Below are 26,886 nucleotides of genomic sequence, written 5' to 3' on the forward strand. Positions count from 1 at the left end.
AAAAAGTTACATTTTTATGTAGATGTTGACTATACGAAATCTGTATTTATTTCCTCACAACTTACTTTATTTAAATAAAAGAATAGTAAAAAAGGACAATATATATGCGATATTAAATATAAAATACTTACTTGTGAAAAGATATATTTGTATCACGGTTTTGTCGTTATATTTGTATCACGATTTTGATGAATTTTGGTAAATGTTTACGAAATAATGCATAAATATACTTGTATACCTCGCTTTTATATCGCTATCCACCATTTTGAATTATCTTATGACGTGACTTGTGGGCACCAGATACTTCATTATTTTGGAACACTGCATCTTATATTATGTATATGGTCTAAGCCTTACTTGTCAAGAACGCTGACAATCGCTCAGGTTTAAACACGCATAACATTAGAATCATTTCCTAGGATTGGAACTTTTGGCATTTTCTCGCCAAAATCTACAGGATCACATAAGAGAATGGCAAGAATTTTAGGTTACTGAAGGTAAGTTTAACCTTAACCATATATCCATGTACTTGTTATATATTTTTACATTCATTCCATGAAAGACTGCTACAAAAGTCATAAGTAAACAGTATCGTGTATACACATACATATATTTATGTAAAACATTGTTGCCTCGAGATTTAAAACCCACATGTAAATGCGTATGGTAATTTCGAGAAAACCATTGTCAGGCACCACGAACCGTATGCACATTCAAAGTGACATTGTTTTGTCTGTCATGACGTACTTGCTGCGAGTACGAGTTCATCAAAGACATCATCCGGAAACCAACAATTACCATTTAGTAATTGCTTATCTGTTCTTCGACAAAACAAAACACATTTACGTTTATTTTTTTCGACAGAAACTAAATTGCATTTTCTTTGGAAGGTAGCCGGACTTGCGACTTTTGTTCTCTGGCCGGATGAACCGGTGTGCCATTAGCGATTCGCGCCCACGTGAACGGACTTTTGTCGAAAAATAATTAACTTAATCGAAAGGTTGTACGTGACAGGAAAACCAGCTGGAACTAATATTGTATCAACATAGAAATCTCTCGTCTTTGAGCCGGATAGCATGAATATAACAATAACCGTATTGCCAAGAGGAAGTTTCAATCACGAATTATCGGGCTTTTGACCGGTCGGTCGATACAGTATAATCGGAATATTTTCAATTACTTGTGCACACACCAGTAGTCACTGCTGGGACTCTCATTCTGCTCATCGTAAATGCGCTCAATTTGTATAGGCGCAAACTACCAAAAGCCCGCAACACGTAGTACAATATTCACTCTGTTGTTTCGCACAGTTTGTCCGAATTGGCAAAACATTAATCAGCAGATCGTATTTTTCTTATAACAGATTTACCAGAGCAGTCTTATACAGGATGTACTAAAAATGTACTTCCTTGAAAGGGCCGGTTCCTGAGAACGTTTGAAGTCGCTTTTTCCTTTGCGAAAATGTTCTCCGCGGCTTTGTTAAGGAGTTATTAACGAGAAACACGAACCAATCAGAGCCAGAATCTGTCCATTGTAACCGCGTCCTGATTGGTTCGCATTTTTCGTTAATAACTCCTTAACAAAGCCGCGGAGAACAATTTCGCAAAGGGAAAAGTTACTTTGAATGACGCTAGGAATCACCCCTTTCAAGGAAGTATAACATTTTTCGGACACCCTGTATATATTGCTCTGATTGAATGAGCAGTGTAGAAGTTCTTCAGAAGATTCTTTTTTAATAAGTACTGGTTTTTACTCCATCATTTTAACATTATCGGAAAAACTCGATTGCTCTATCACAGTATGTATTCCACTGTATCAGTTTTTTCCGCGTTACCTTTAATTCTACTTATAGACAGTCTCACTGCCAGATAATATTAGACACGCGGCTTATTTAACCGGTACAAATTTATGTCCCGTAGCTACTTCGGATGTTATTTTGTATATTCGCGCGTCGTTACCGATGATTGAACGTCTCTAGTAGAAAGGGAAAGCGTGTAGCCGGACGGAAAAACACAGAAGGCGTTTTTAAACTCTTCGACCAAACACTTCCATTCTATTTCGTAATGTATTCAATGCAGCTTCGTTCGGTTCACGATTATTGCTTACCCAGGTTATTTCGGCGACGGAAAGTTGCAAAATAAATAATGACTAGACTGCGGATTTTTATGCAAAATATGAATGTTCTGCTTCAAGAGACAGGAACAAAATAGCTTTTCCTCTATTACCAACTGTAATTGTCTGAAGATAATATATATTGGTTCTTAAGTTTCCTAATAATTTCTTTAAAATACGACCGTATAAATGAAGCATAAGTTGTCGGTTTGTATAGGCATTATTATCGTTTATGTGATCATGTCAGAGGAATGTATGAGGGTAACTACTTAAAAATACATGTTTTTAAATGAAGCCAGCGGTTCGATTCCTCGGTATCGTTGTGGAATTAAGTGGTCATTAACATTAGACAGTATTACCAAGTCTGAATTCTCGCTTAGTGTTTAAGGAACTGGCAGCATGCCAAAATGACCATCCACGATAACGCTGATATCTGAATTTCATCGTGATAGCACGTATCCATCAGGTCTTCGTAAACATGTTGATACCGGCAGGGCAAGGCTATTCGTGTAACTGACCGAACTCCGTTCGCAAGTAGTACCTTCCTTAATTTATGTAAACCGAAATTCCATGTAAAACTGTGCCAAACCAGTTTCAACCCTTTCAACGCACGCGATTAGTCGCTCGTTATTAATTCACAAGTCGCTCGATACCCGAGGGACACTTCTCAATTCCTGAAGGTTCTTGGATATCTTGTCAGCCGTGTCGCGAAACATATCTTGGGATTTAGAATTTGCATCTCGGTACATACATTAACCCTCTAAATCCATACATTGGCCATCCGCGTTAGTAGTCTGATTAATACGTGATTACATAAATTTTTCCGCATAAGTGACTACGCAGAGATTCACACTAAATTGTTTTGATCGGAAATTGATTGTTCAATCGTAGAGTTTCGATATTAATTTTATTATGCAATAACGTTTATATTTCTTTGAAATACTTTTACGTGTGACCATTTTCTAGTAATGAATTCGCCTTTAGTTCATATAATATTCATATGTTACTGTCATATAGTTATCCGTTCGTTCTTCCAATTGATTTGTGGTTCGAAGAATTCTTAAGTTCAGTGATTAATGAAGATTAGAAATTCCCGGAGATACTTACGTTGATTGCTTTTTTGCTCTGTTCTCCGCTTTAAACTATTTTGCCAGTGGGGAACAGGATTAAAAATGAATAAATTTGAAGTTATTCGATAATTCATCATTTATATAGTTGATGTTAAAGATTATTACATTTCAAACACGTTTGCTTTGTCAGTTATACCAAAAATTATTTTAAAAATTAAAGGAGAAAGATTAGAAATTTCGAAAAATTAAAATTTATTAAATTCGGGTAAAGACAAATTACCCAGTCAGCCAGACCTGCCTCGAGCAGAAATCGAGCCCATCTGCCGGGCAGAATCCAGGACCGAGCGGCCAGAATTTTGCCCGAGCAGCTTCTGCCGGCGCCGGGCAGATTCCCGATCTTTCTGCCGGCATACGCGCGCGTAGATACCCGTCCAAAATCGAGGATTTTGCTTACTGGGTATTTGAGAGCCTAATCACCTTATTGAGATTTGAATCTTCGTTTATTAATACAGTATTTATCATTTTTAAGTGAATGTGATATTTTATAATAAATAACTAATATTGTTTTATAATACTATGAACATATTCGTAACACATTCACAATTCTGAACATATTATTCTTCTTTAAATACGTCATCCACTACACCTTTCTAGTAAATATGGATGAAGCCGCTAGGAATAACATTAACGAATAGGTAACGGTAATGGTAATGAAACTGAATAACTGATATCATTTGAAGGATTCATAGGAGGATCTCAAGAAGATCGAATTAGAATGTCGGTGATACGAGATCGTGACGGAATTTGCCCTCATAAATAATCCCTGAACCTCGATAAAATTTTTATCATACCACAGTATACACATATTGAATGCTCAAATTCTTTCATGTGATTACTATGCAAGTATTGCATTACGTTATGTACTTGAAAGTGCATCTCTGGCGCTCTTTATTTTCATCTTATTTTGTTTTGTAAAATTACCCCTTAAAGGAATCACCATGGACGCAATAGAAATTCATCATGTAGAAAGAATTTCACTATAAATAAAGATGCTTGCATTGTGTTTGCACTTCCTTTATTATAATTGTTAAGTTCAGTTTAGTACATCTCCGTATAACAGTAAACTATAAATACAGATCTTTATGAAATGTTCGTGTTATAAAAACAAGTGTAACAAAGTACTATATAAAATATACAAAGATACTGCTATTATATCGTAATGCTTTATTCTTTATTTGTTTCTACGAAATGTTTTACAAAAAGGAATAATCTCGATTAGAATAACGTTTTGTACTTTCGTATGTTTCCTCACAGAGGCAAAAAATCTATTGTACAAAGTAGGTTTATTTTCATATTACATTGGTGAAATGTAATATGTAGAGGTAATTCGAAAATAATATTATTATATAAATGGCATTGTATGTAGTTTTTTTTTCACTACATCTTCATACACGCAACTTGAGCAGCAATAAACTAAATCCTTCTTTCTCAGAAACAAATCACGATAAAACATTCATACAATTCATATCACATTAGTTCATAATAGTAATTCATTAGTAGAAACAGACACCATGGATTAAAGTTACTTTTCTTAAACAAATTGTGCTATAACAGCTTATTGTGGACTCTCGGTGACCGCCGTTTCTTCCTTGGGTGTGTAGTACATGGAATCCAAGTAGCACTTTGTAAAATCACTAATAATACTTCTATCGGGTATAGTCTGCGTTATTCCGTACATAGCAAGCTAGAAAACATTATTAGTTTTAGATTGCAATATTTATAACAACATTTATCAATTATATTTACCTTTCCCTGCACAGGTACTTCTGGATTTTGCAGAATAACGCTCAATTCCGTCTTAACATCGCTCAAAAATTGGTCTGCAACACCAGGTTCAGTGTGCACGTAAGTAACACAAAGATGTATACCGCTAGGGAATTGAAGTGTATTTAAATTCCATCCCTTCACATTTAAAGCTTCCGATAACTTATAAATATCAAAATCTTTTGATCCCAGAGCGATAACTGAGGTAGCAGGGGTACCAAAAATAAAAATTCCATCCATTGTCTTCAATCTGTAAAATCAGTTGTAAATTTATCAATCTACTATCAGAGGTGTACAAGAATTTTATTCGGGATCGGGATGGGTTCTCGAAAATATTGGGATTCCTCAGAATAATCAGAGAAAAGAAAAACTAATGAATTAAAGCACGTACCTCTGTTCAATGTACTTAGTAGTTTCTATAATTTTCTTAGTTGCTTCTAAATATCCACTGTAACCGAAATACAACATAGTGGCCCAGCACGATGCTATAATTCCACCAGCCCTTGAACCATTTACTGTTGGAGATCCATAAATACCGCCAGGCCAGTCGGTTGATACAGTATATTGATGATGCCTATACTTTTTATTTCTATAAAGAATAATGGAAGATCCTTTAGGAGCAAATCCATACTAAAAATAAAACAGAATTTTATGTTTATGCAAAAGTCAACGAAAATGAACATATAGAGTTATACATATATGTATAGAAAATATATAGCATTCAATTTAAGAAATTGAAGGTCACCTTCATTTGAAACACAAGAAATCACATACGCCATTACATTCCTCGCATAAAACACTTTTTCCTCGTTCATTTTATGTCTAATATTTATTATTTGCAAGGCAAACACTAGCTAGTAGTAGCGTAAACACCCTGTATGATTTTCTTATTTATATACCTTGTGCGTATCAGCCGATATACTGGTAACTCCAGGTAGTTCGAAGTCAAATGGTGGCACTTTGTGTCCTGCTTCAGGCATGAAACAAAGCAGAAATCCACCAAGGCAGGCATCAACGTGGACTGGAATGTTGTATTTTACTCCTAACTTAGAAATTGCTTCAATGTTGTCCATTGTTCCATATGGGAAATTAGGAGTTGAACCAACTAACTGTTGCACACATGTTACATTAATATCATGTTTATCAATTTAATTGAAGAGTTACGTAGCAAGAGATTTACCATTACTGTATTTCTTGATATAGCTTTTTCCATGTCTTTGATAGCAACTGTATAACTATGTGGATTGACAGGCACACAACGAACTTTAATGTTTAAATACTGAGCTGCTTTGTCGAAAGCGGAATGAGCTGTACTTGGTACTACCATGTCTGGCTTCGTGATACCTTTTATGTGTTTTGCATAGTCTCTATATGTTTTGCAAGCCAATAGAATTGACTCTGTACCACCAGTAGTCATCTGAAAGACAAAGCTTATTGTATTTTATTATGCTCATTAATATTAATAAGTGCTTACCGTGCCACAAGAATCTTCGTCCCCATGGAATAAATTGCATGCTATTCTAACTACTTCTGCTTCCATTTTGCACACACCAGGGAAGACATCAGGATGCAAAGGATTTGTATAAGATGCAAATGAGTAGACATCTCCCATTAATTCTATTAGATCTTGATCAATCCTGTACACAGCTCCAGATACTTTGCCATTCTTCCAATCATAATCACCTAAACAGAAGTAGATAAATATTTGTGTATAGTACAGATGCGAATGAGTTAATTTTCGTATCTTTTACCTAATCGGATAGACTGCTTTACTTTTTCTAATATTTCCTCTGAGTTTAAACCATTATCTGGAAGCTTTATGATGAATGGAACATGTTTCATTCTTTGCACAGCTTCCTTTTCGAATGATATATTTATATTATTCAATTCCTGATTAATTTTCTCTCGGATACAAGGTATATAATTTTTTAAACTAAAGAGCTTCTTCTTCCCCCTTTCTGTAAGGCCTACAAAACAAAATGAAACAGATTTGATATAGTTGGAATAATACTTTAACCACTTGCCTTACGGTTTCAGTGATTAGAACTTTCTTTGTAATTTGTAATTTCCTACAATAGAAGAAAAATTATATCTATTGTATGCCTACATGTTCTTCAGTAACTACATATACATTAATGAAATTAAAATAGAATTTCATCTTGGTTTAAAGGAAATTATTAACATACATATATATTTATTAGACTCTGTTCAAAAGCTTCATCACGAATCTGACACGAAATTGTAAGGCAAGGGGTTAAACATGCAAAATGTTAAACAAAATTAGTACTTTCAGCTTGGAAAACAAAGTTCCACAGCCAAACTCCTGTGAGGATAGTTATACTTGTTGTGGCTGCTATTTGCCATGGTTCTTTGCCTTGAAAACTGTTATTTACAAAGTCCTTCAGAATATTTAAACCAAAAGCAGACATGCTTATCTGAAACAAAGAAATACGCGTGTTAGTAGGATTTATCGTAAGAAAGTAATCATGAAAACAAATTTGTCTAAATAACAATACAATTTTAGTAATTCTATCTCGCTCTGTGACATAAATTCTCACTTTCGACAGAGTTCTCTTTGTCACTTTCTGGTGCACAATTTATTCCATTCTGCTATCTACTTACTCAAATAACAGTCACCGTGGGCTCATGTTTATCATATCTATAAAGTTCTATTTATAAAACTAAGAATATGTATTAAAACAGTCTCTGAATTATTAAATACGTACCTATACGTTTTTCGACTACGCTTTATGTTAAAACAAAACACAACCATGCATCACAAGAGGTACCCGTAGAATGGTAAAATATGATTTCACAAACGAATACAAAAGATAACAACACAACGACACAATGGTTTTCAAAGATAAGTTATTCGTACGACCACAGACGAGAGAGGTATAGGAGTAGACCAATCACCGAATGTACTTTTCTGTCACATGCTCGTAAGGTTTTAGAGCCCCATTATTCCCATGTTTACGCACAGACTCGTACTTATATGATATCACAGACCAGGTAAATACTTATAAGACACCGACTTACAATTAGTCTATAATGCGAACAGTTTTGTACCGACCGATACGGTAGAATGTAAATACCTCGTCTGTGTCTATGGTGATATTATCACGTGGAATAAATTCCAAACAGATGGCGCCTTTGGACTCTTCTTTGCAGGAGAAGGAGGGATACAATAAATACAACATCTTTGTCCCCCATGAACAGTTCTTATTTATTTATAATAATTAGACCACGAGAAACGGTTTAGGAAAGTACGAAAATTGATATTTTAATTATTTATCATTCAGTTGCATTTTTCTCTTTGAAGAAACAATAAGATATAAAATAAGTACGTGCAGGTGTTTGAATAATTAAACTTATCCAATTATTTTCCATAAAATTATTTCTATCATTGCAACTTGCAAAATAAAAAATGCGATATCATTTTGATTGGCTTGGCAAATCCAGCGTCAATTTTTTCATTTTTCAGTTATAAACAACGAGCAACTACAATTACTAGGTGAACGCTAGAATGAAAACACGGTTGACGTGTAGAATTTCTTTCTTTATTTACAAATGTCTGATAATCATCAATGTACTCGGTAACAAAATCTGCTTGCACATATACTGAATGATTGTTCAGCACTAAGACGACAAATCAACAATCTCATCGCAGGAGAAAAAACAATACTGATACGACTTGCGCACTATGTATATCGTGTCGTTATCATATAATACTCAGTCACAAATGTTCACACGTGACATAGCGTTTTTATTTTTGTTCTCTTCATATTTATACAAGCATATACTTAAATCCGTTACGCTCGTGAACGAAACATAATTATACATATGAATATATCAACGAAAAGAAAGACTACCACCTATGGATCAACGTACATAGTCTGACTTGAGCTAGGCCGAACATTTTCGAACTGTCAGTCACGATTGGCGCCAGCAGCTACAAACGCTTCGGTCGGTGTTCTGCATGTACAATAATACGGTGAAATAACAATTGCTGTACAACAGTAGCATTGTGCAACATCCGACAGTATCATACGCCACTTTTGTAACTCATAGATCATCGCTTCATTCTCAATTATACGTATAGGTATAGGCACTGTATTCATTGCCAAATAAGCGTTCGGTGATGATCCGAAACAAATACTAATCAAAACACGTTCAATTAACTGCTCAAGCTCAACAATGAATCAAAAATCTTCTCCATTAAAACAAGAATAAGAATTTGCGTATATCTTATCCTCAAATGGTATACAGAGTGTATAATTCAATGATTCATACTTTCCTCTTTTATACATTAAGTTAATTTTCAACCAAATGTGATGCTTTCGAATTCACACTTTGTAATTACAATTGTAAATTGATTCGACGATTTGCGTGGAGAAAAAATCAACACGTAGTTAGTTCAACGTCCGACTAACTTTAGACTTGACAATACTTTCTTGGCAAATATGTATGGTAAGAAAGCAGCTCGAAATTTGTGAAAAATTGCGTGACTCGATGATAACTCGCACACAACGATAACTCACTTCAGTGATTATGAGCAGTTAATTGATCTCGATCCGTCCGAAATCCAATTTTGCGTGGATTACATTGAAAATCGAAATAAAAGATTGAGTGATCGTCGATAAGCACAGCGTCGATCGTTTAATCGACAATAACAGGGCCCCCGGGAAACAATGGTGCTCGAAGAACGGTGATTAGAGAGAAACGTTGTTTCTTGCGTGACCTAAGTCCGTTTTTTTGTTCGGCGGATGCAATAAGGACGTATGCATATTAAAAATAGGTATGTCACATTGATGCGGATCTTTTTATATCAAAATTTCGTGCAAGTATGAAAATTTAACCATCGGTGGAACTTTCATTATAACGTGATTCTTTGTTTCTTTTCTTCGTCTTCCTCTTCTTTTTCGATTTTTTTTTTGTAATTATTTTCTCACTTTATTTTTCTTAAAATGACTCCTCGGACACATCCGGCTTTCATGAATAAAGGAAACTCTATATGGGTCTCATACAAAACGTTCTCCGATATACATATTAGGTATGAACTCATGGTCATCATCAGAGGATTGCGAACCACCGTCACGTGGTTAGATCGGTCTGTCATGATGCTTTAAAAATGTGCGTCGTTCTTGTTCCAGGTGTTCGTTGCTTTTTATAACTAAGGCTTCCTCATACAAAACGCTCCCGAGGTTGTGGCAAAATTCGAAACGGACAAGCTCCTATCGAGAAAACTGATCGAATCCATAACTTTGACGCGTTAGCTTCCGTCGGTTCTCGGTATCTCCGAATCGATCGAAAATAATTGTTTACTTGAAATCGGAAAAAAACTGTGTAACTCCAAGTACAATCAAACATATTAAGCAGAGGTATATCAATTTTGAAGGGAAATATTCTATAGTGTCGATACGGATAACATTTACGGTAGAACCTCGCTCGTTGCGTGAAACGGAATCGAGAATGCGTGCAAAAATCGACGTTATGCTACGGAAGAGGCGCGGTCTGTCTTCCCACTTACGAGTTTCAGATTCCATGGTGGGGATCGCTGGTATGCAACGAACGAGGTTTACGCGCAATAAACGAGGTTCTACTGTACATGAAACAATTTCGATACGAAAATCCACATTTTGTCATTCCACCACAAACCACAGGACCTTTCGCATAATACTTCTTCCACGAGTTTGTTGTTCATGTTCCGCGGTGCAAATGCAACAGTGTGTTGAACGTAAAACTGATTGATCGCTGTATGATATACATTACGTAGGTACGTGCTGTCGGCTACAGGTGACATTAAGTAATTTAGGACGTAACTGTTTGCCTAGAAACGAAAACGATCGTATGACCTAGCGGATTTATACATGTATGTATATTGCCAGTGATACTGTCAATATGTGTATAAATATTCATAGGACTATCGCTAACTGACGAGTATGGGGCGGCCTGAACACTCGCTATAAATATGGTCGGAAAAAAAGCTTGTTCTAAAATATCTCTAAATTGAGTATGCAGAGTGATTCATGCGACCATGACAAGCCATACCTATGTTTTTGTTGAAATCGGAAAAAATGGTTAGAGAGAAAAGGTTAATGATTCAAAGTGGATTAAATATTCGTAATCCCATCTTTTCGTAACTGCGATAATGCATGTGTACTTACTAGTTGCACTGTTCTTTTAAAAATGGAAACCATTTTTATTGAATTTGTAGTCCACTTTGAATCAGTTCCCTTTCTCCTGTAACTTTTATTTTTTAATTTCAACCAAAAGAAAAAGCTATGGCTCGTAGTTGTGTGAGTCACCCTGTATAAAACGTTTGTAGACTCTTATCCTATTCGGAGGTTATCCAAACAATTAGTGTAATCCTGAAAAATTATGGTCACAACATGGATAAGACACTCTGTTGGTTTCTACGTGTTTAGCCGGACTATAGAAAGAATTGACTTCGACCACGTCTTAATATCAGATTTTCTAAGTAAGGAATTCTCATATTCAGAATTTAGCTAATAGAATGAAGCGTATGCCGCGATTCACATTCAAATAGAACCGAATAACATTGAACTATACTTCACGGAGACGACGATCACACGATAAAAAACGAACGAAAACGCTTCTGGCCACGATTAAGTACACGAGAAAACAAGCTGAAGGTTTTCTGCTTTCAGCCACGTCAATTCTTCAATCCGACTTTGAAGTTCTTCTCGTTCTCCAACGAATTCGCGTATCTCCTAGGATCGATGACGTATTGATTAGCACAATAGCACTATTGGTTTGTGTATATCTACGTAGCAACGAAAATTTAGAATCGTATCCCTAGTGCAGTTGCAAATTTAACTGTACGTTCAAGGCCACCTCTTGTTCTATGGGGGTGACGGTAGAAGGGCCTCGAGTGGCCAGTTAAGTTTGATTTCGACACACACCACTCTGCCCCCTCTTCTCGATCATCGATTCAGGCGCCCCAACCTCGAGATTTCGAAAAAAGTATCGCTCCTCGCGTAGGCCTGACGTTCATCATCCACGTTACTTACAATTAGGCGAATGAAATACAACGATCATGGGTTAAGTACACACGACAGTTAGTTTCGACGCGTGGCCGCATCGGCATACAGGCGAAATACTTTTCATCCCTTAAACATTTTCCTAGAACCACCCCCACCTCTCTCGCGTCAGTCCTGCTTCGACGAGGACGAATACAGGCCGGACGTTAAAAAGTTTACCACTTCGAGTCACGAGATTATTCAACTGTGTGTGTGTGTGTGTGTTTTTCTCTCTTTCTCTCTCGCTCTCGCTCTCATCGTTTTATTTAAATACGCGTTAAGAAACATTTAATCGAACAACATGAAACGCTCGCGTGAATGTGCGAGTCCGTCAATATACATATACGTGTATATAAAATTCGAATACATCCGGCGGACCGCAAAAATGAACGAGGTGAACTTTCAACAGCATTACTAGACTCCAACGTGTCGCATAAACTATACAAAAATGAGCACTCGAAGTTGGGAGAAACGAAATATCTTTGGACGGTACGGCGAAGAAGCATTTTTCAACGAAATCTTATTTTTTTTTTACCACGGTTCCCTAGCCACAAACTCTTTCCTCCCCTCCCCTTTTTTCGTTTTCTATCCTTCTTTCTCTCTTTCGTGCCTCTCTCCTTCCGCTCGGGTTCGAATCGTTTTCACAACGGGCCTCGCGGTAAGAGGCGAAGTACTAACTCGAAGTATCGAAGTACTTATTCTTAGCTTTGAAGGCGTTGGTTCTAACGGCCTCACGTAAGGCCCCGTAAGAAGGTGCTCTCACTTTAATTTCTTTTTGTTCTCCACACGCTACACACAAGGCCATATGCTTCCAACTCCTTTGCAAAAATTTTTCTATTGTGGCGACGGCTGATTTCCTTCATCTTTCTCCCCCATTGAACGATCACTTGGTTACTTAAAGTCTTACTCTAGCCCGTCACTAGCTTTAATAATCGAAAGACATGTGGCTCTATTACACGCTCGGAAGCTGTACTTAAAGATGTCTTTTTTCGTTACTCCTCTGCAGTTCTATGTGTAGCGTATTTTGTTACAGCTTTAATTTCCCTACGACTCGCTAATTTTTCTTCTTTTATTTTTTTACTTGTTGGACGAATATTTCGTTTTAGGTAGAACGTGAATCTCGGGCGCTGCTCCTAGTACTCGTACTCCGAATCTCACGCGAACCTGCAAGTTTGTTTGCAATTAGAACATCTATTTTCCGAACCTATATAATTTCAATCGCTAAATTAATTGATAGTCATAGACTGGTTGTATGTGAAAATATTTTCTGATAACTAGACTGCGAATTTTAATGCATTTATGACAAAAATAAGTAGGTGTAATTCAAAACAGGAAAAACATTAAAAACGTTTAACAATGCCGATATACAATTTTTAACATATAAAAATCATTAATGAGGAAAATCAATTTTTACTTAGCTCGTATAGCTTACTATTGATGTATAAAAATTTTATTTTGCATAAAGATCTGCAGTCTACTGATAACCTATTCCAATTAAAAATATTCAGTAAAACGAGAAATATATTTTGTCTATCTATGCATAGGTAGACTTTGCGAGACTAATTTACCAAAAGTGCAGTTTTATTATGCACTATATAATGTTAAATCAGACATATTATTTTTAAGAAGTTATTATTTCATTTGTACAATATTTAACAATTTTGTTTCCTGATTCAATCGAATTTAATTTGGAATTTGTTCAGGATTGATATAATCGTACAAATATTACAGCAAGCATGTAAGTGTATAAATGTTTATGTAAAATTGTACAAAATTGCACATTTATGAGATATATGTCTACCTTACACGTTAAATATTCATACGCATAATCTCTATTGCACGAGCACAGAGAGTGGGTGTATCGTGTATCACAATGTAATGTACATAATTAGAGTTATTTACATACTTGTATCAAATGGCATACCGAAGACTGTCAGTTACTTGAGCCGTTGTGTAACATTCGCCAAGGCAACAGCGAATGCTTGTAATGCACTAAAAGGATATTGGAAATCTAGTGTGTAGGCGTTCCCATCTATCCTCCCAAATTGCATGACCTGATAGGAAATTGGAACGAATGTAGTTACTCGGTCGTGTATGGGAAAAACGGAAATTCCATTAAAAGCTTGTTTTCGTACCTGTCGGCCCTTGAATTCTATTTGAAAATTCTTCGCGCTTTCTTGTGTCACTCTGCCACCAAAATCCAGTTGATATACTTGGCTCGCTTCGTTCCACATTGGTGCCTTATTATGCATCACCAGTTCCCGTTTCACCGCTTCCGATTTGTGGCCAGATATTCCCGCACCCTTCTGCTTTAACTATGCATCGTTGTTATAAATGCATTGTCATCGTAACATATGTTTATGTGTTCTAATTGCTACTATGATAACAGTATTCTCAATGTAATTGACTCTAGACAATTTGAAAAGGAATCACAGTGCAATTCTTAAGATTAATGCAAATATAAATATAAAATATGTGAAATGTATTTTTCTTTGAAATCTCGTGGCATTGTTACTGTTTTTACGGACCTTTTGACGTAACTGCGCCTTCTGAAAGGTTTCAAGGTCTCTGTAGTTCATCGACGAATCATCTGGGAGCAGGCCTTCCTCGTCCGAGCTTTCGCCCCGGCTTTTTCGTGTTTTTCTGCTTAATAAGGGACTTGATAGAAGTCGTCTCCTAATTGGTGACGCTGACGCCGGTCTTTTTCCTTTCTTCGAGGGTGCTGGGCTACTAGGAGAACTTCTAGGCAATCTAAGAAATAGATTTTTCGTTGATAAATTAGTAGATTCTTTGAAGAAGTTGAGAACTGAGAAGATTAACTAAACTGAAATATTCTTTAATGTTGTTCGATATATTAAATCGTTCTTAGATTATTCCAATAAGATATAGACAATTGGTATTCACCTAGACGATGGACGAGGTGACGGTGGTGGCAAAGAATGACTTTCATCAAAATCTCGCAGTCGAGCTGCAAGCCCGTCTAATGATGACGCTAGTGAACCGCTTGGACTAGAGCCTCTGTAGAGCATAACATCAAAAAAGAATTAATAAGAATTAATATCTAAACTGCAGATGTTTGTACAACAGTTCTGTTCAATCAGGCTGAGGATTTTATGCATTTACGACAAAGATGAGATAGAACTAAACTCACCTAGCGGGCGAATTAGGATTTTCTAATCGGCTCGGTTTAGCAGGAGGATTCGCGGTGCTAGCGTCGGCGACTCGTTTCGCGCATTCAGCGGACACCTCAGTCGCGTCGGGTGTCTTCTCCAAGGACTCGTTGCTCTTAGCCTCGGTGATTTCCGCATTGCTAACCCCCGGCGCCTCTTCGATGTGTTCAGGCAATTTCGGCGGAGCAGCCACATGATCGTTCACGGGGAATATATCACTAGAATCCAAACTTCTTGATTTACCACAGTTGCGAAGTCTCGGGGACTTGGACGTCTGCTGTCCTATCTCCAGTTGAGTCTTGTTCTTTTTTCTCCTCTTGGTTTTCCTCGATACGAGGACCAGCCTCTTGTTAGGTGCCTCTTTCCTGAGCATCTTCAGAGCGACGTCGCAAGGGACCATCTGCGCGTCGACCATGTCCAGGTAACCGACGCTGCAGCTTCTGACTATAGAATCATTCACGCAAAGGCGACCGATACTGACAACCGTGGGTGTTCTGTGAACACCTCTGGCCTGTTCCAAGGCCACAGCTTCTCCGCGAGTCTCGTCGTCGATGAAACGCATCTCCTCGGCCCTGCTGCTCGAGCTGCAGGTGGGCAAGTAGCTGGCGTTCGTTTTTCCGCACGACTCGTGCAACTTGAAGTCTTTGAACTTGGCGTTGCAGTGCGAGCAGGCCTGGCCGACGCACTGCTCGATGTTCTCTGGAAATTGATAAGAACACGCGGGCGAATGGTTACTGGCCAAGTGTATACCGTTTTTGCTGAAAGCACCGTTGCTCTGCCCGTGGCTCAAAGCTGTCGCGCCGTTGCCGGAGTTGTGACTACTTTTCCTACCCTGAACACCGTTTAAGAAGATCGCCTGGGGCTGGGAACAACTGTTGTTATTGTCCAAACCGTTCACGATAGAACTTTGCGGGCAATCGCGGCTGCTCGACGCTTCCGCACCGGGACTTTGGCCGTTGTGTATGGACATGATCGTCGTCGGACAGGATGATAGCACGGATTTGTCGTCCTGAGTGATGTGATTGAACTTGTTGTTCTCCAGCTCCTTCTTCGTGACCATACCAGCCTGCTGGTCGGCCAGAACGGTTTTCATTCGTTGGATGTTGTTCGCGTAGTCGGTCCCCGTGTTCGATGTCGCGATGATCGTTTGTGTGGGTGCGACCGCGTTTTTAGGGGATTGAAGGGCTGGGACGTCGCAACATCTGGGTTGATTGTGTCTAGGTGGGGTCCTGTAGGTGTTCGCGGAGGCGGTTCTCAGGTTGTCGTACAAATTCCCTATTTCCTGCAGGTCTACGTAGGGTAGCTCGTTCTCGTAGTTCTCGACCCTGGACAGCGTGGTGGGTAGGGCTTCGTTGGCCATGAATTGATTGGAAATTTGAGATTTCGGACGATTCGAGTTCAGTCGTGCGTTGCGAGGCGTCATCGGCGCGATCGGTGGTGGTTGTGCATCCGTTGTGCTCCTGGAAGCTCCTTGCAGCTCCTGGAACGTCTCCTCTTCGTCCTCGGAGAACAGATTAGGGTTGAAGGTGGGGTCTGGACCTGAAAATAGCCAGTCAGTAGACAATAAGTCCCGATAACTTTGTTTTACGATGTTGGTTGATCCAAGAACGTACCTGCCGGAACGTCGTCACGCAACTCCGTCATCACCAGAGTCATTTGCCGCGGTTGCAAATGCAGCAGTGACGTTCGATAGGTAACTTGACCCAGGTTCGCGGGCACCGAGTCTGCCAATCCGTGAAACTTGAATTTCGTGCCCCAGATATTAGACGTTACTTCGACGAGCCTCGCGTGCTACAAACAGATACGTCTTGTGACACTGGCGGTCACGCGACTACCTCCGCGGTACTCTAAGACCGAAAGGGCTCGTTAAACTTTGCTACATCACGCAATTCCTCTTGCTTCGAACCCTGTTTTCTTTTAGGGGATTGTCGCCGATACACACCTTAAAAAGTCCTCGGGGAGAGGTTCGCGTGTGACAAATACAGTAACGTCTCGATATACAGTCGGGGCAAAATTAAGTGAGATTTTCTGAGATGTCAAAAGAATTAGTTTGCTAAGAAATGTATATGAAATTTATCATTGGTCGAAATGGCGAAGAAAAAACTAACGACATTTTTGTCTTCGACTGTGTAATTGCTAGTATGGATCACGCGATACCGAGTCACCAGATTAAAAAATAACGGAAAAGGATATTGCTACTTGGTTCCTATATTTTGCGATCGATGGGGACAATTTTTATTTTGGTGACCGGTTTAGGTGATCAGTTTTGCTCACCCCTCGAAATGCAAAGGGTCGTGCACAGAATCGTCAAGTAAAACTTTACCTCGGGCAGAGTGTCCACGTAAGTGAGATCATCATTCTCCTCGTTCGACTTGTCCTCGCCTCTTTTTCTCCTATTCTTCCGTTTGTTTCTCGGCGAACCGCATAAATCGGCCGTGTCCCTTTCCGTATCGGATCCATCACTAAACGACGGACATTGTGACGTATCCTCCACGATTTGCAAAGTGTCCTGACTCTGCGGATCGAATATTACAAACTCTGGCCTGATTTTGCTGGTTCGCCTACCCTTCAGGAGGGGCACCAGCCCTCCAAGATATTCTAAGTATAATGTGTAACATGGAACCGGCTCCACTGCGTGTCTGAGCATAGTGCAGTGCAACCTTCCTCCTCCAGGAGGTGGACGCGATACGAAACGCCTCAGCTCCCTTGGTTCTGGCACAGAACATCTGAAAGCAGGTTGCGCAATCTTCTAATCGGATCGAATCGTACTGGTTACGTAAAGTTACCTTTTCAGGTATAAATCGCGTTAGGGGACGGGGGCTAATGTTACTTGACGCTTTGCACTTTTGTGCGACCGAAAGTGGTCATGTCTGATCTGATTAATAGCATCTTGCTTTGCTGACGGCTTTGTGCAGTTCGTGGTTTTCGATTATGGACAGTATTTTCGCGCGAGAAACCCGAATACATTGAAACAAACTTTCCGTTCTATTCTTGCGTTATTAAATAATTATTTTAGGGACATCAGTGGGACCGTCAACGTGTTTATCGATTACCTTATTGTACTAGCGAAAAGTGCAGCCACGGACGCTCTCAATCTCGGTGGCAATGGAAGCTGTTGAACACTGGATTCCCTAGTTAGCGCAGCTCTGACTGCTAAACGCGACAACAGCTGCAGCGAGCCGACTCGTCTGTGGACGGAACGTATTTCATAATCGCGTTATCATGAGAAATGGGGCTATATAATAATAATAACGCGCGGCATGAATTACCTTGACACCCAGGCCGCGTGAACACGTGCTCCTGTCGCAACGAAAAGTCTCCTATCGTTGTGGCCCCACGTAAGCGCCGACACTGGGCACTGGCATCGATAAGAGGGGAAATTAATGTGCATTAGGATCGCAATGCTCTTAGATAGCGTATAAGCCGGCATTCTCGCGGAAAGATACGTACTTGCGTGTACGGTATCGCGGTGGTGTACACAAGAGCCCCGGTGTCCGAGTAAAACTTCAATAGATTCGTGTACTCGTGCGGAGTGCCCTGAGAGCTATCCGAATCCTTCGTTCCGGCGATCGCCAATAATTTTCGCGAGTTGCTCCATTCCGCGTGCAATGGCGCCCTTAGATTCGTCCGGATCGTGATCGGAGACACGTCATCGAAAGACCGCAGCATGACGATGTTCCCGTCGGCCAGACAAACGGCAAGAACGTAATTCCGCTCGTCTACAAAAACGTATTTCTTGCTCCTTAATTGAGCAATCTCCCGGGGAATCGCGTCAATGAGGCGCGACAGACGCCCGGAATGAATATTCCAGTAAATGAAGGTTACAAAGTTACGAAGCAACTACGGGGAATCTTTGTGTCCCTGCCTCCCTCTCTCTTTCTCTCTCTCTCTCGATTTAATTCTCCCCCTGGCTCTATTAAAGCTGCATGATTAATGCTGTTTCCTCGCTAATCTGTTTTAAGTAATCTGCATAATACGTGGATGCCCGTGAGTCACGTATTAATAAATGTTATCGATGTTCGTTTAAATGCCGCGGGAGGCAGGGAAACGCGCCAGTTAATTTTTCATTGGTTTAATAAAATATGACGAAATGCTTCAATAATTCATTTGGAAGCTATGCAGGAAAAGTGTGCAGAGTGCTGTATGATGGTATGTGCTGATGTAACCTGATGGTATTGAATGAAAGATGATTTTTAATGGAAAATTAGATTGAAAAGGAATAATTGGAATTAACCCCCACATGCTCCTGCTACATACAAAATATTGTACATCACGTACAGGTACGTCACGGTGCAGTAAAGTCATTGAGAAATTAAAAAATCTACTGCATCCAGAACAGGAAATTGCGATCCAAAGAGCTTAATAGAAAAATAAATTGTTTTATGTGTACTATTTTGTTTTCGATAAAAGTGGTTTTGTAAAATATTGGAAATTTGAAGGATTATTATAGAGGCGATTGGACTCTTATTGGACTCGAGGACCAGATAAAACTCTTTAGGATTTATCATTTTCTAGCAGAACATTAATGAAGTATTGTATAATACCTCTATGAGTTCTGTCGTTCGTTAAATCGTCGTCTCCTTCTTCCATGATGAACTTCTCCGCGCTCCAAGCCATTGAAGTGACACCGGCTGCTAATTGCACTTCCGACACCATTGCACCGTGAACGTCCATTACTATTAATTGCCCCGCTGTAGTCCCAAAATATACCTGCGGTCGCAATATTGTATATAAATAAAGTAAATTGTATATACTTAATAATTCTGCTCTACGAAACATGTATTTAGGAACTGTAGAACATACAGGGTGTCCGTATGTTACACTGAAACGACATTTACCCGGAAATCGATTTTAAAAGATCACACTTAATAGATGCATACAATTAGAAAAGTTTTACAAATAATTCTGACAAGCGTGTCATTTTGTTAACTTGCCCATGACCAAATAATGCAGTTAATGAATTAACTTTTAATTGACATTCTGTATAAAATGCAAAATAACAAATTTGGCTTTAAATGCATTCAGGCCTCAGAACTGGAATTAGTTTTAAAGTCAATCTCGGTGTATGTGGTTTCCATCGTTTTAATTAAAAAGGCTTCTATGGAACTTTTATGAGTGCAAGGTTGGCACGCAACGTACTCAATATTCCATTCAAGGAAGACGTGTTCGAATTAAAACTTGTCCGAAATCATACTGGCATGTAGTACATGATGTAAGGTTGTAGTATGTTTCTGTGTGATATACCTGTTGATCATCCGGTGTCCAAATACCACAAGTAATAGTAGCTTTGTCGTTCAACATCGATGACCAGTACCTTTGGCCCGCGACACTGCCCACGAGCACGAAGCCGTCCTGTGAACAGGAAAATTCATTGATTTCTTTTACTCCATTCAGATGAAATCAATTCTGTATCATCGAACTTAAAATGTATGTTCAAAGCTTTATAATTTTAAACAGAGTCGGGAAGAGTGTCGATAAAGTCTATCACATTAATTACGTGCAATAATTGTGTTTGCACAATTATGCATAAATTTATAGTGTACAAAATACACTTATTAAAGCAAACATTAATTTATCGCTAATACAAATTCGTAGCTCTCACAATTTCTCACAAACATCATTAGTATATTAGTCCGCCATGATGCAAAAATTCAATTTTCATCAGAAACTTCTGGGAATCGATAGAAAAATAAATGTACATTTCATTTGGTGTTCTGTGAGAAATATAATTTTTCCGATAGATTAAACTCGTGATTGAAGCTTTATTATCGGAACTAGCGCCGAGACATTCCGTTAATGTTGGATTCATACACGGAGAATTGGCGCCAACGTCATTGAGGCCAACTTCGCGTCCATGCCTGATTCAAAAGTTGGCACCAACTTTGGCTCCATTTGAAACGTAGTCGGTATATCTGACTGCCTGACCAATATTTGGTCTTGTACCTCTTTTTGTCCGTTGACACATAAAAATGTTGGGGACGGGGTGCAACATCGAACGGCCAAGGTCCATGTTCGGGATCGGATCTTACTGACCCTTAGTACTCTGTTCAAGTTCCCTAGGTGAAACTATGAATAATGTATATACGCGGAATTTAATCTTGAAATATTATCGCAGCCGTGTTAGGCTGTCCCAACGGGAATTCCTATAAGCACTGTCTGAAGCTACTCCGACCATGTTTCAGAATTAAATTCCGCGTGTATACATACAGTCTCATACGTATAATCCGCAACATAATTGGTTTATCAAAATTTACTAGGTTTGTTCCCCTAATTCTTTCAGCAATTCTTGTAAATTTAAACCGCTCTAAAGTGTTCATAGCTAGATATTACGTAGCTAGATTCCACAGCAAATTCGGATCAAAAGCGTTTCATTAATATGTGTCGCTGCACACGAGTATGTATTATTAAACATGTGGACGGTCCAATGGAAACTGTTTACCCTGTAACATATGAGAGCCATCCGACCGTCGTGTGACCAAGAGAAATGCGTGACTGGAGTACTTCTGTCGTTGATCAGTTCTATACTCCATCTTCCCTCGTACTTGATCCACACGAAAATGACACCGGAACTGTCGCACGAAGCTAACTTCTGGTAAGGCTCGTTCCATTTCACGAGTATCACCTGGAAAACGAAATAAATCTTCCTTTTATACGATTGCAGAAACGTCTAAAAAACAGACTAAATAGTAAACGCAAAGATCTTATACCATTTAGTGCCGCTTAAAAATCTTTTTGCTAAATTTAAATATTATTTCCAAATGGAAAAGGAATTTTCATCATACTGTACTAATAAATAGAAATTGCCAGGAGTGATATTAAATGTATATCTTATTAGTTTGCAACGAAATCTCAGTTACAGTTTTTGTAAAAAATGTCAAAAGTACTATTTTAACACTGCTCCGATAAACGTAGACATTATACATATAAGCTGCAATATCAAAATATATCCAGCTAATTAACCATAAAAAAATTGTCCCTCCAATTTAAAAAAATTCTATGACATACTATTTCGAAACAGAACTGAAGCATTTCGTTAACTAGTTCATGCCCTGAAATCCCAAGAAGTTTTCAAGACCAAGACAGACCGTAGTTTCTAACAAAGTGAAGGTTCGGAGAGAAAGTAATTTAAAAATTACTGTAAAGAGTAATTAGGGTTTAGTTCTAAGAAGATAGCTTCTAACAAAACCAAGTCAAGGTTGCACACATCGCTATGAATACATGTATATTCATTTTACTCCTTTGCGTTTGAAAGAAGCCGATTTTTCCCCGTCTATTAATTGTTAAGTTACGATTTCGAAAGCTCTAAACGCGGAAGCGTCCAGATTATCGATATCAAATTACGATATTTTTCCGACTCTGATGAACGTACTTTGCGTTTTGCGTCAAATTAACAATCCTTTGGGTGCGTTATTCCCACGCAGAGTGTTCTAGGACTAACCTTTAATTCACATGAAATTCTAGGTCAGTTGGCTACACACAGTCTGAAAGCATCAAGGTCTCGGACAACATGGTACGTTATTCATAGCACAATTTGCCTTCAGCGACGAACTTCGAACACGGAGCGTTTTATCGAGGTGTACTCAATGTTATTTGAACGAAATCTTCACACATTGACAGCTAAACCAATATCCGAAACAATTCTACAGAATATACTTTTTAATGTCTTCTAGAAACATTATAAAAATGTATATAAATTAAAGTCTCATTCGATATAAACGACTTTATAAAGGAAAATATACACATGTCATTCAAAGCAATAGGTGTTTTGAAACATGGCGCTTAATCATTACGAATATTTAAACTGGATTTAGTTAAGTTTCTATTTATACGTGTAACGTAACTTGTTATGAACAGTGATTGAAACGTGCACTTTCAATTGAATTGAATTTATATTTACATTGAGAATTTGAATAGACCGTGTGGGACGACACTTAATTATAAAGCTTTTAATAAATCTGCATAAATACATCCATCTTTGCTTAAATTAATATTTACAAAATAATCTTTAGAAGATAAACTTTAAGTTAAATATTTTTCTTTCGTGAAAAGTAATTATTGAGATGTAAAAAGTTACCGTCGATTAAATAGCTTTTAAATCGTTTCCAGCCTCGGGAGCTCGGAGCGTTAAAGGTTTTCAAACAAGCGAGAATGTTTAAAGTTTTTCTTTGCAAAGAGAATAGAAAGGTATGAAATTGTAGAAAAGAAATCTCTTGCACCGTAGATTACCTCTTGCAGCGGTAATTGCTTTGCTCAGACTAGGTCAGTGCAGTAATAAGTTGATCTCCAAGATGCTAAGTAGATTCAACCTTCCTGTTATTAGCGTGACAAAGTAATGTACACTCAGTAAAATAAGTCTCCGTACACCCTTTAAAACAGAATAACTTTTTTATAATTATACCAAATGACCCGATGTTTTTGTAAGCAATTAGAAGCATTGGTTTACTGAAAGATGTGCAAAAATATTTTCTAAAAATTACAATTTACAAGGTTGCATGCAAAAATAAAAAAGGCACTTTTTAAAACTTTTTTATTTGGGCCCTTAATAAAAATTTAAAATATATGTTTTGTGGATCTATAGTAGTTACACACCTGCCGAAAATTTCATCGAAATCGATTGACATACACACGAGCGGTTAAAAATGGTGAAAATACGACTTTTGATCAGTTTCTGCTTAAAATCCACAGAATCGTAATGTGTTGACGCTTCACTATCACTTACTAAAATAATTTCGCTCAAAGGCCTATAGTATTACGGGTAAACGATACCTATCTTTTGATCCTACCGGTCTCTGGGGAATAGACACCTTCCGTTGCTTGCACTGTACTCGCTCGCTTGAGCATCTTTTCATCGAGGAAGTACATATGTATATTACACTCGTATGATCAAAGACGATTCGGGTCTTACGAAAAGATTCGAACTCGTAGTTGTTCCATTTTTTCGTTATAATACTGTCCAAATTCGTATTCAATTTTCTTTAAATAAGAAAAGAAGTCACACATTCTCATTAACTTTTTATGCTCGCTTAGCATCTTATAGAGTCAAGATCAAAGGAAAAATTCATTGTTAATTTTTCACACCTTGTTGGTACGTGCTAGAGCTTGAGAATGCTTGATCGTTTTATCTTTTTATAGTTTTATCGTTTCGTCTTGATCCAGCTGCAAATCCCGATTACAGGGATTTGAGGAGACAAGAAAATAAAGGACTAGCCTATCTATTCTTTTTTTACGACTATTGCCTGTCTGTTCCCCTAAGGCACATTTATTGACTTTGCCTAAATAAAAGCTCGGGCATTCGTTTTCATCCATTATACTGAAAGAATCAGGCTTAGCGTTGATCAAGTAACAGATCAAATAAAAATTCCCAACATTGTAAATACCACTTTTGAAATTTTTCTCAGTCTCAGTCTCAGATGAAGGAGGCCATCTTAATATCTCCTTTATTTTTAATGGCACAAAATATATTTATGGCATAATTTAAATGGTATCGAAGGAGGAATATCATAGAAGAACAATTTCTTTCGTCCGGTTATTTTTTCATAGTTTTTTCAAGGTCATCGCTATCTTTTTATCGGGAAAACTTATTTTTTTTATTCCATCTTATAGCGGCTGAAAAAATACATTTGAATATGCTTAAGTCGTTAACAAGATGGAATAAAAAAAAAGTTTTCCCGATAAAAAATAACGATGATCTTGAAAAAACTATGAAAAAATAACCGGACAAAAAAATTGTCCTTCTATGATATTCCTCCTTCGATACCATTTAAATTATGCCATAAATATTCTTTTTATACCATTAAAAATAAAGGAGATATTAAGATGGCCTCCTTCAGCTGAGACACCCTGTATATCTATTAATCAAAAAATAAGGCGACATTTGTTCTAATATTCGAAGGAAACAATCAATCCTGCAATGACTTAATGGATAAATAAGCTCTCATTCTGTAACTGTTCAAAAATTACGATTTCAGCGTCACGTGACGCGTTTCGTCTCTGTCGGGCATGTGTGCGGAACTGGCAGAGAGAGGGTAATTTTTCCCCTCGATTCGTGCTCCCTCCCCTCATCTGGCGACACTGGCAATCCAATTAAATGGATGACTTTCCAATTACGAACACTTACTGCATCAGCCACAGGCATCTGATGACCGCGCAAGAATATAATTACTGTCGAACGGAAGAAATTAATTTCTGTCGCCTCCTGCGCGCGACTTTTTCTGTAGCGTGACGACGAATAGTTAGTCGTCCGAACGTTAATAGCGCTAATAATAAAACTTGAAAGCGCAGAATGGGCATGAGAGCATAAATTTAAACGAGCTGGTTTTCCCTTTGTGCCAGAGCCCCCTGCAGGAGCAACGCGATCGAACGTTCGGTAAAACGACGCAAGCACAGGAAGACGAAATTATAAGTGAACATGCGAGCTAGTGCACGAACAACATTCGCGGATCGATCAACAGCAATACACTTTCATGACGGTACAATGACATGTTGCTAAAGATAGCTTAAGCACAGGCCTGGATTTGTTGTTTGTGGTAAATATCTGTGCTTTGCCATCTGGTGGACGACGTTGACGAGCACATAAGAGCCAACCGGCGAGCTAATTATAACGTTTTGTTCATAAACGCATTCCTCTACTTGGCATCTGAATATTAATATTGAATTTTAGCACTAATTTTATCTATACTCCACTATGCAGTTGAACGTTCTTCGAATTTCAATTTGTTAGGACAGAGCGAATTGTAGTGAAACCTCGATTATTCGAACTAAACAGGGAAGCATGACCAGAGTCGCCAGATTAAAATTATGTCCCTATTCTACGTTCCCCTTCTACGACGCTATTCCCCCACGCTTCCGCCACGGCCCGGTCATGTGACGCGTTCGGTTTTTGTACTGCATCTGTCACAATGTCACGTGACTAGTGCGGTACTGGCAGAGAGAGACAAGGTATGCATAGATCATACTGTTTTTTTTTCTATCACAACTAACTAAGTAAATAATGTGTTTTCAACTTAACGACGTAGATGTACAGTCGGTCACAAAAATATTGGGACACTCTTAAAAAGACGATAACTGTTTAAATATTGGACCATGCGATTTGAACTTTTTTGGGAAGCAAGAGCAATTAGTTTACTACAGGGTGTGAAAAGAAATTTTTTCAAGTGACCGACTGTAGATAAACTAGCCTCATGTTGCTAATTAATCCTGTTTTATACGATGCACTTGAACATGATATCGCACGAAATGTAATGTAGTGTAATCGTAGAAAAATATCCGTACACTATAATCCAATTGCATTCAACTGGTTGTTTAAGGTCACACGTTTTACTACATTTATGGCACAGCAGATCGCCCCACCTTTTAAGACACGAATAGCTTGTGCCTGAAGGTCTGCTCCAAGAGATGAAAGATAAAGCAATCTGTTAATCAAACAGAATATTGTGTATATAAACCTTGAATGGCATTGAGCCATCAATTAATTTTGACCCGGCTCTGGTCACGTGCTGCAGGTAAATATTAACCAAGTAAGGAAAATCGATAAACGATAAGAAACTAGATACGATTGTTTACTCCGGCGAAGCAATTAGATCTCGTTTATAAAGCAATTCGTCGATTACGATCGAGTGAGATTTTATGTTCAGTGTTTTCGAACAAGTTTTCATACTTCTGCAACAT

At 38.3% G+C, this 26,886-nt stretch overlaps 2 protein-coding genes across 7 annotated transcripts in view; both read right to left on the reverse strand.

The window, feature by feature from the left end:
• Window positions 1–4,240: 4,240 nt before the first annotated feature.
• On the reverse strand, window positions 4,241–8,063 carry Sply (Sphingosine-1-phosphate lyase). Of its 4 annotated transcripts, XM_076439953.1 has the most exons (10): window positions 7,733–8,034; window positions 7,629–7,665; window positions 7,294–7,441; window positions 6,758–6,973; window positions 6,481–6,689; window positions 6,187–6,423; window positions 5,906–6,115; window positions 5,398–5,636; window positions 4,989–5,256; window positions 4,241–4,926 (listed from the first exon to the last, which is right to left on the reverse strand). In XM_076439953.1, exons 3-10 carry the CDS (start codon window positions 7,433–7,435, stop codon window positions 4,798–4,800), a joined length of 1,650 nt encoding a protein of 549 aa, XP_076296068.1. In that variant the 5' UTR covers window positions 7,436–7,441; window positions 7,629–7,665; window positions 7,733–8,034; the 3' UTR covers window positions 4,241–4,797. The 4 variants fall into 4 exon arrangements, with proteins under 4 accessions (XP_076296068.1, XP_076296067.1, XP_076296065.1 ...); XM_076439952.1 differs by lacking the exons at window positions 7,629–7,665; window positions 7,733–8,034 and adding an exon at window positions 8,046–8,063; XM_076439950.1 differs by lacking the exon at window positions 7,629–7,665.
• Window positions 8,064–8,544: 481 nt separating this feature from the next.
• Tusp (WD40 superfamily protein Tusp) overlaps window positions 8,545–26,886 on the reverse strand; it is a 59,365-nt gene continuing 41,023 nt past the window's right edge. Inside the window, exons 3-17 of one of the 3 annotated variants that reach the window (XM_076439949.1) lie at window positions 21,659–21,841; window positions 20,464–20,571; window positions 19,764–19,929; window positions 18,670–18,938; window positions 18,489–18,577; window positions 18,273–18,407; window positions 17,543–17,945; window positions 16,833–17,010; window positions 16,051–16,758; window positions 15,201–15,918; window positions 14,954–15,067; window positions 14,578–14,800; window positions 14,185–14,364; window positions 13,956–14,103; window positions 8,545–13,213 (exon numbers count right to left, since the gene is read on the reverse strand). In XM_076439949.1, coding sequence (XP_076296064.1) covers window positions 13,987–14,103; window positions 14,185–14,364; window positions 14,578–14,800; window positions 14,954–15,067; window positions 15,201–15,918; window positions 16,051–16,758; window positions 16,833–17,010; window positions 17,543–17,945; window positions 18,273–18,407; window positions 18,489–18,577; window positions 18,670–18,938; window positions 19,764–19,929; window positions 20,464–20,571; window positions 21,659–21,841 — 3,591 coding nt within the window. In that variant the 3' untranslated portion in view covers window positions 8,545–13,213; window positions 13,956–13,986. Of the gene's footprint in view, window positions 13,214–13,955; window positions 14,104–14,184; window positions 14,365–14,577; window positions 14,801–14,953; window positions 15,068–15,200; window positions 16,759–16,832; window positions 17,011–17,542; window positions 17,946–18,272; window positions 18,408–18,488; window positions 18,578–18,669; window positions 18,939–19,763; window positions 19,930–20,463; window positions 20,572–21,658; window positions 21,842–26,886 lie in introns of all 3 variants that reach the window. The other 2 variants (XM_076439947.1, XM_076439946.1) reach the window with 2 other exon arrangements.

The sequence above is a fragment of the Lasioglossum baleicum genome, chromosome 15 (assembly GCF_051020765.1).
Source record: "Lasioglossum baleicum chromosome 15, iyLasBale1, whole genome shotgun sequence".
Lineage (NCBI taxonomy): Eukaryota > Metazoa > Arthropoda > Insecta > Hymenoptera > Halictidae > Lasioglossum > Lasioglossum baleicum.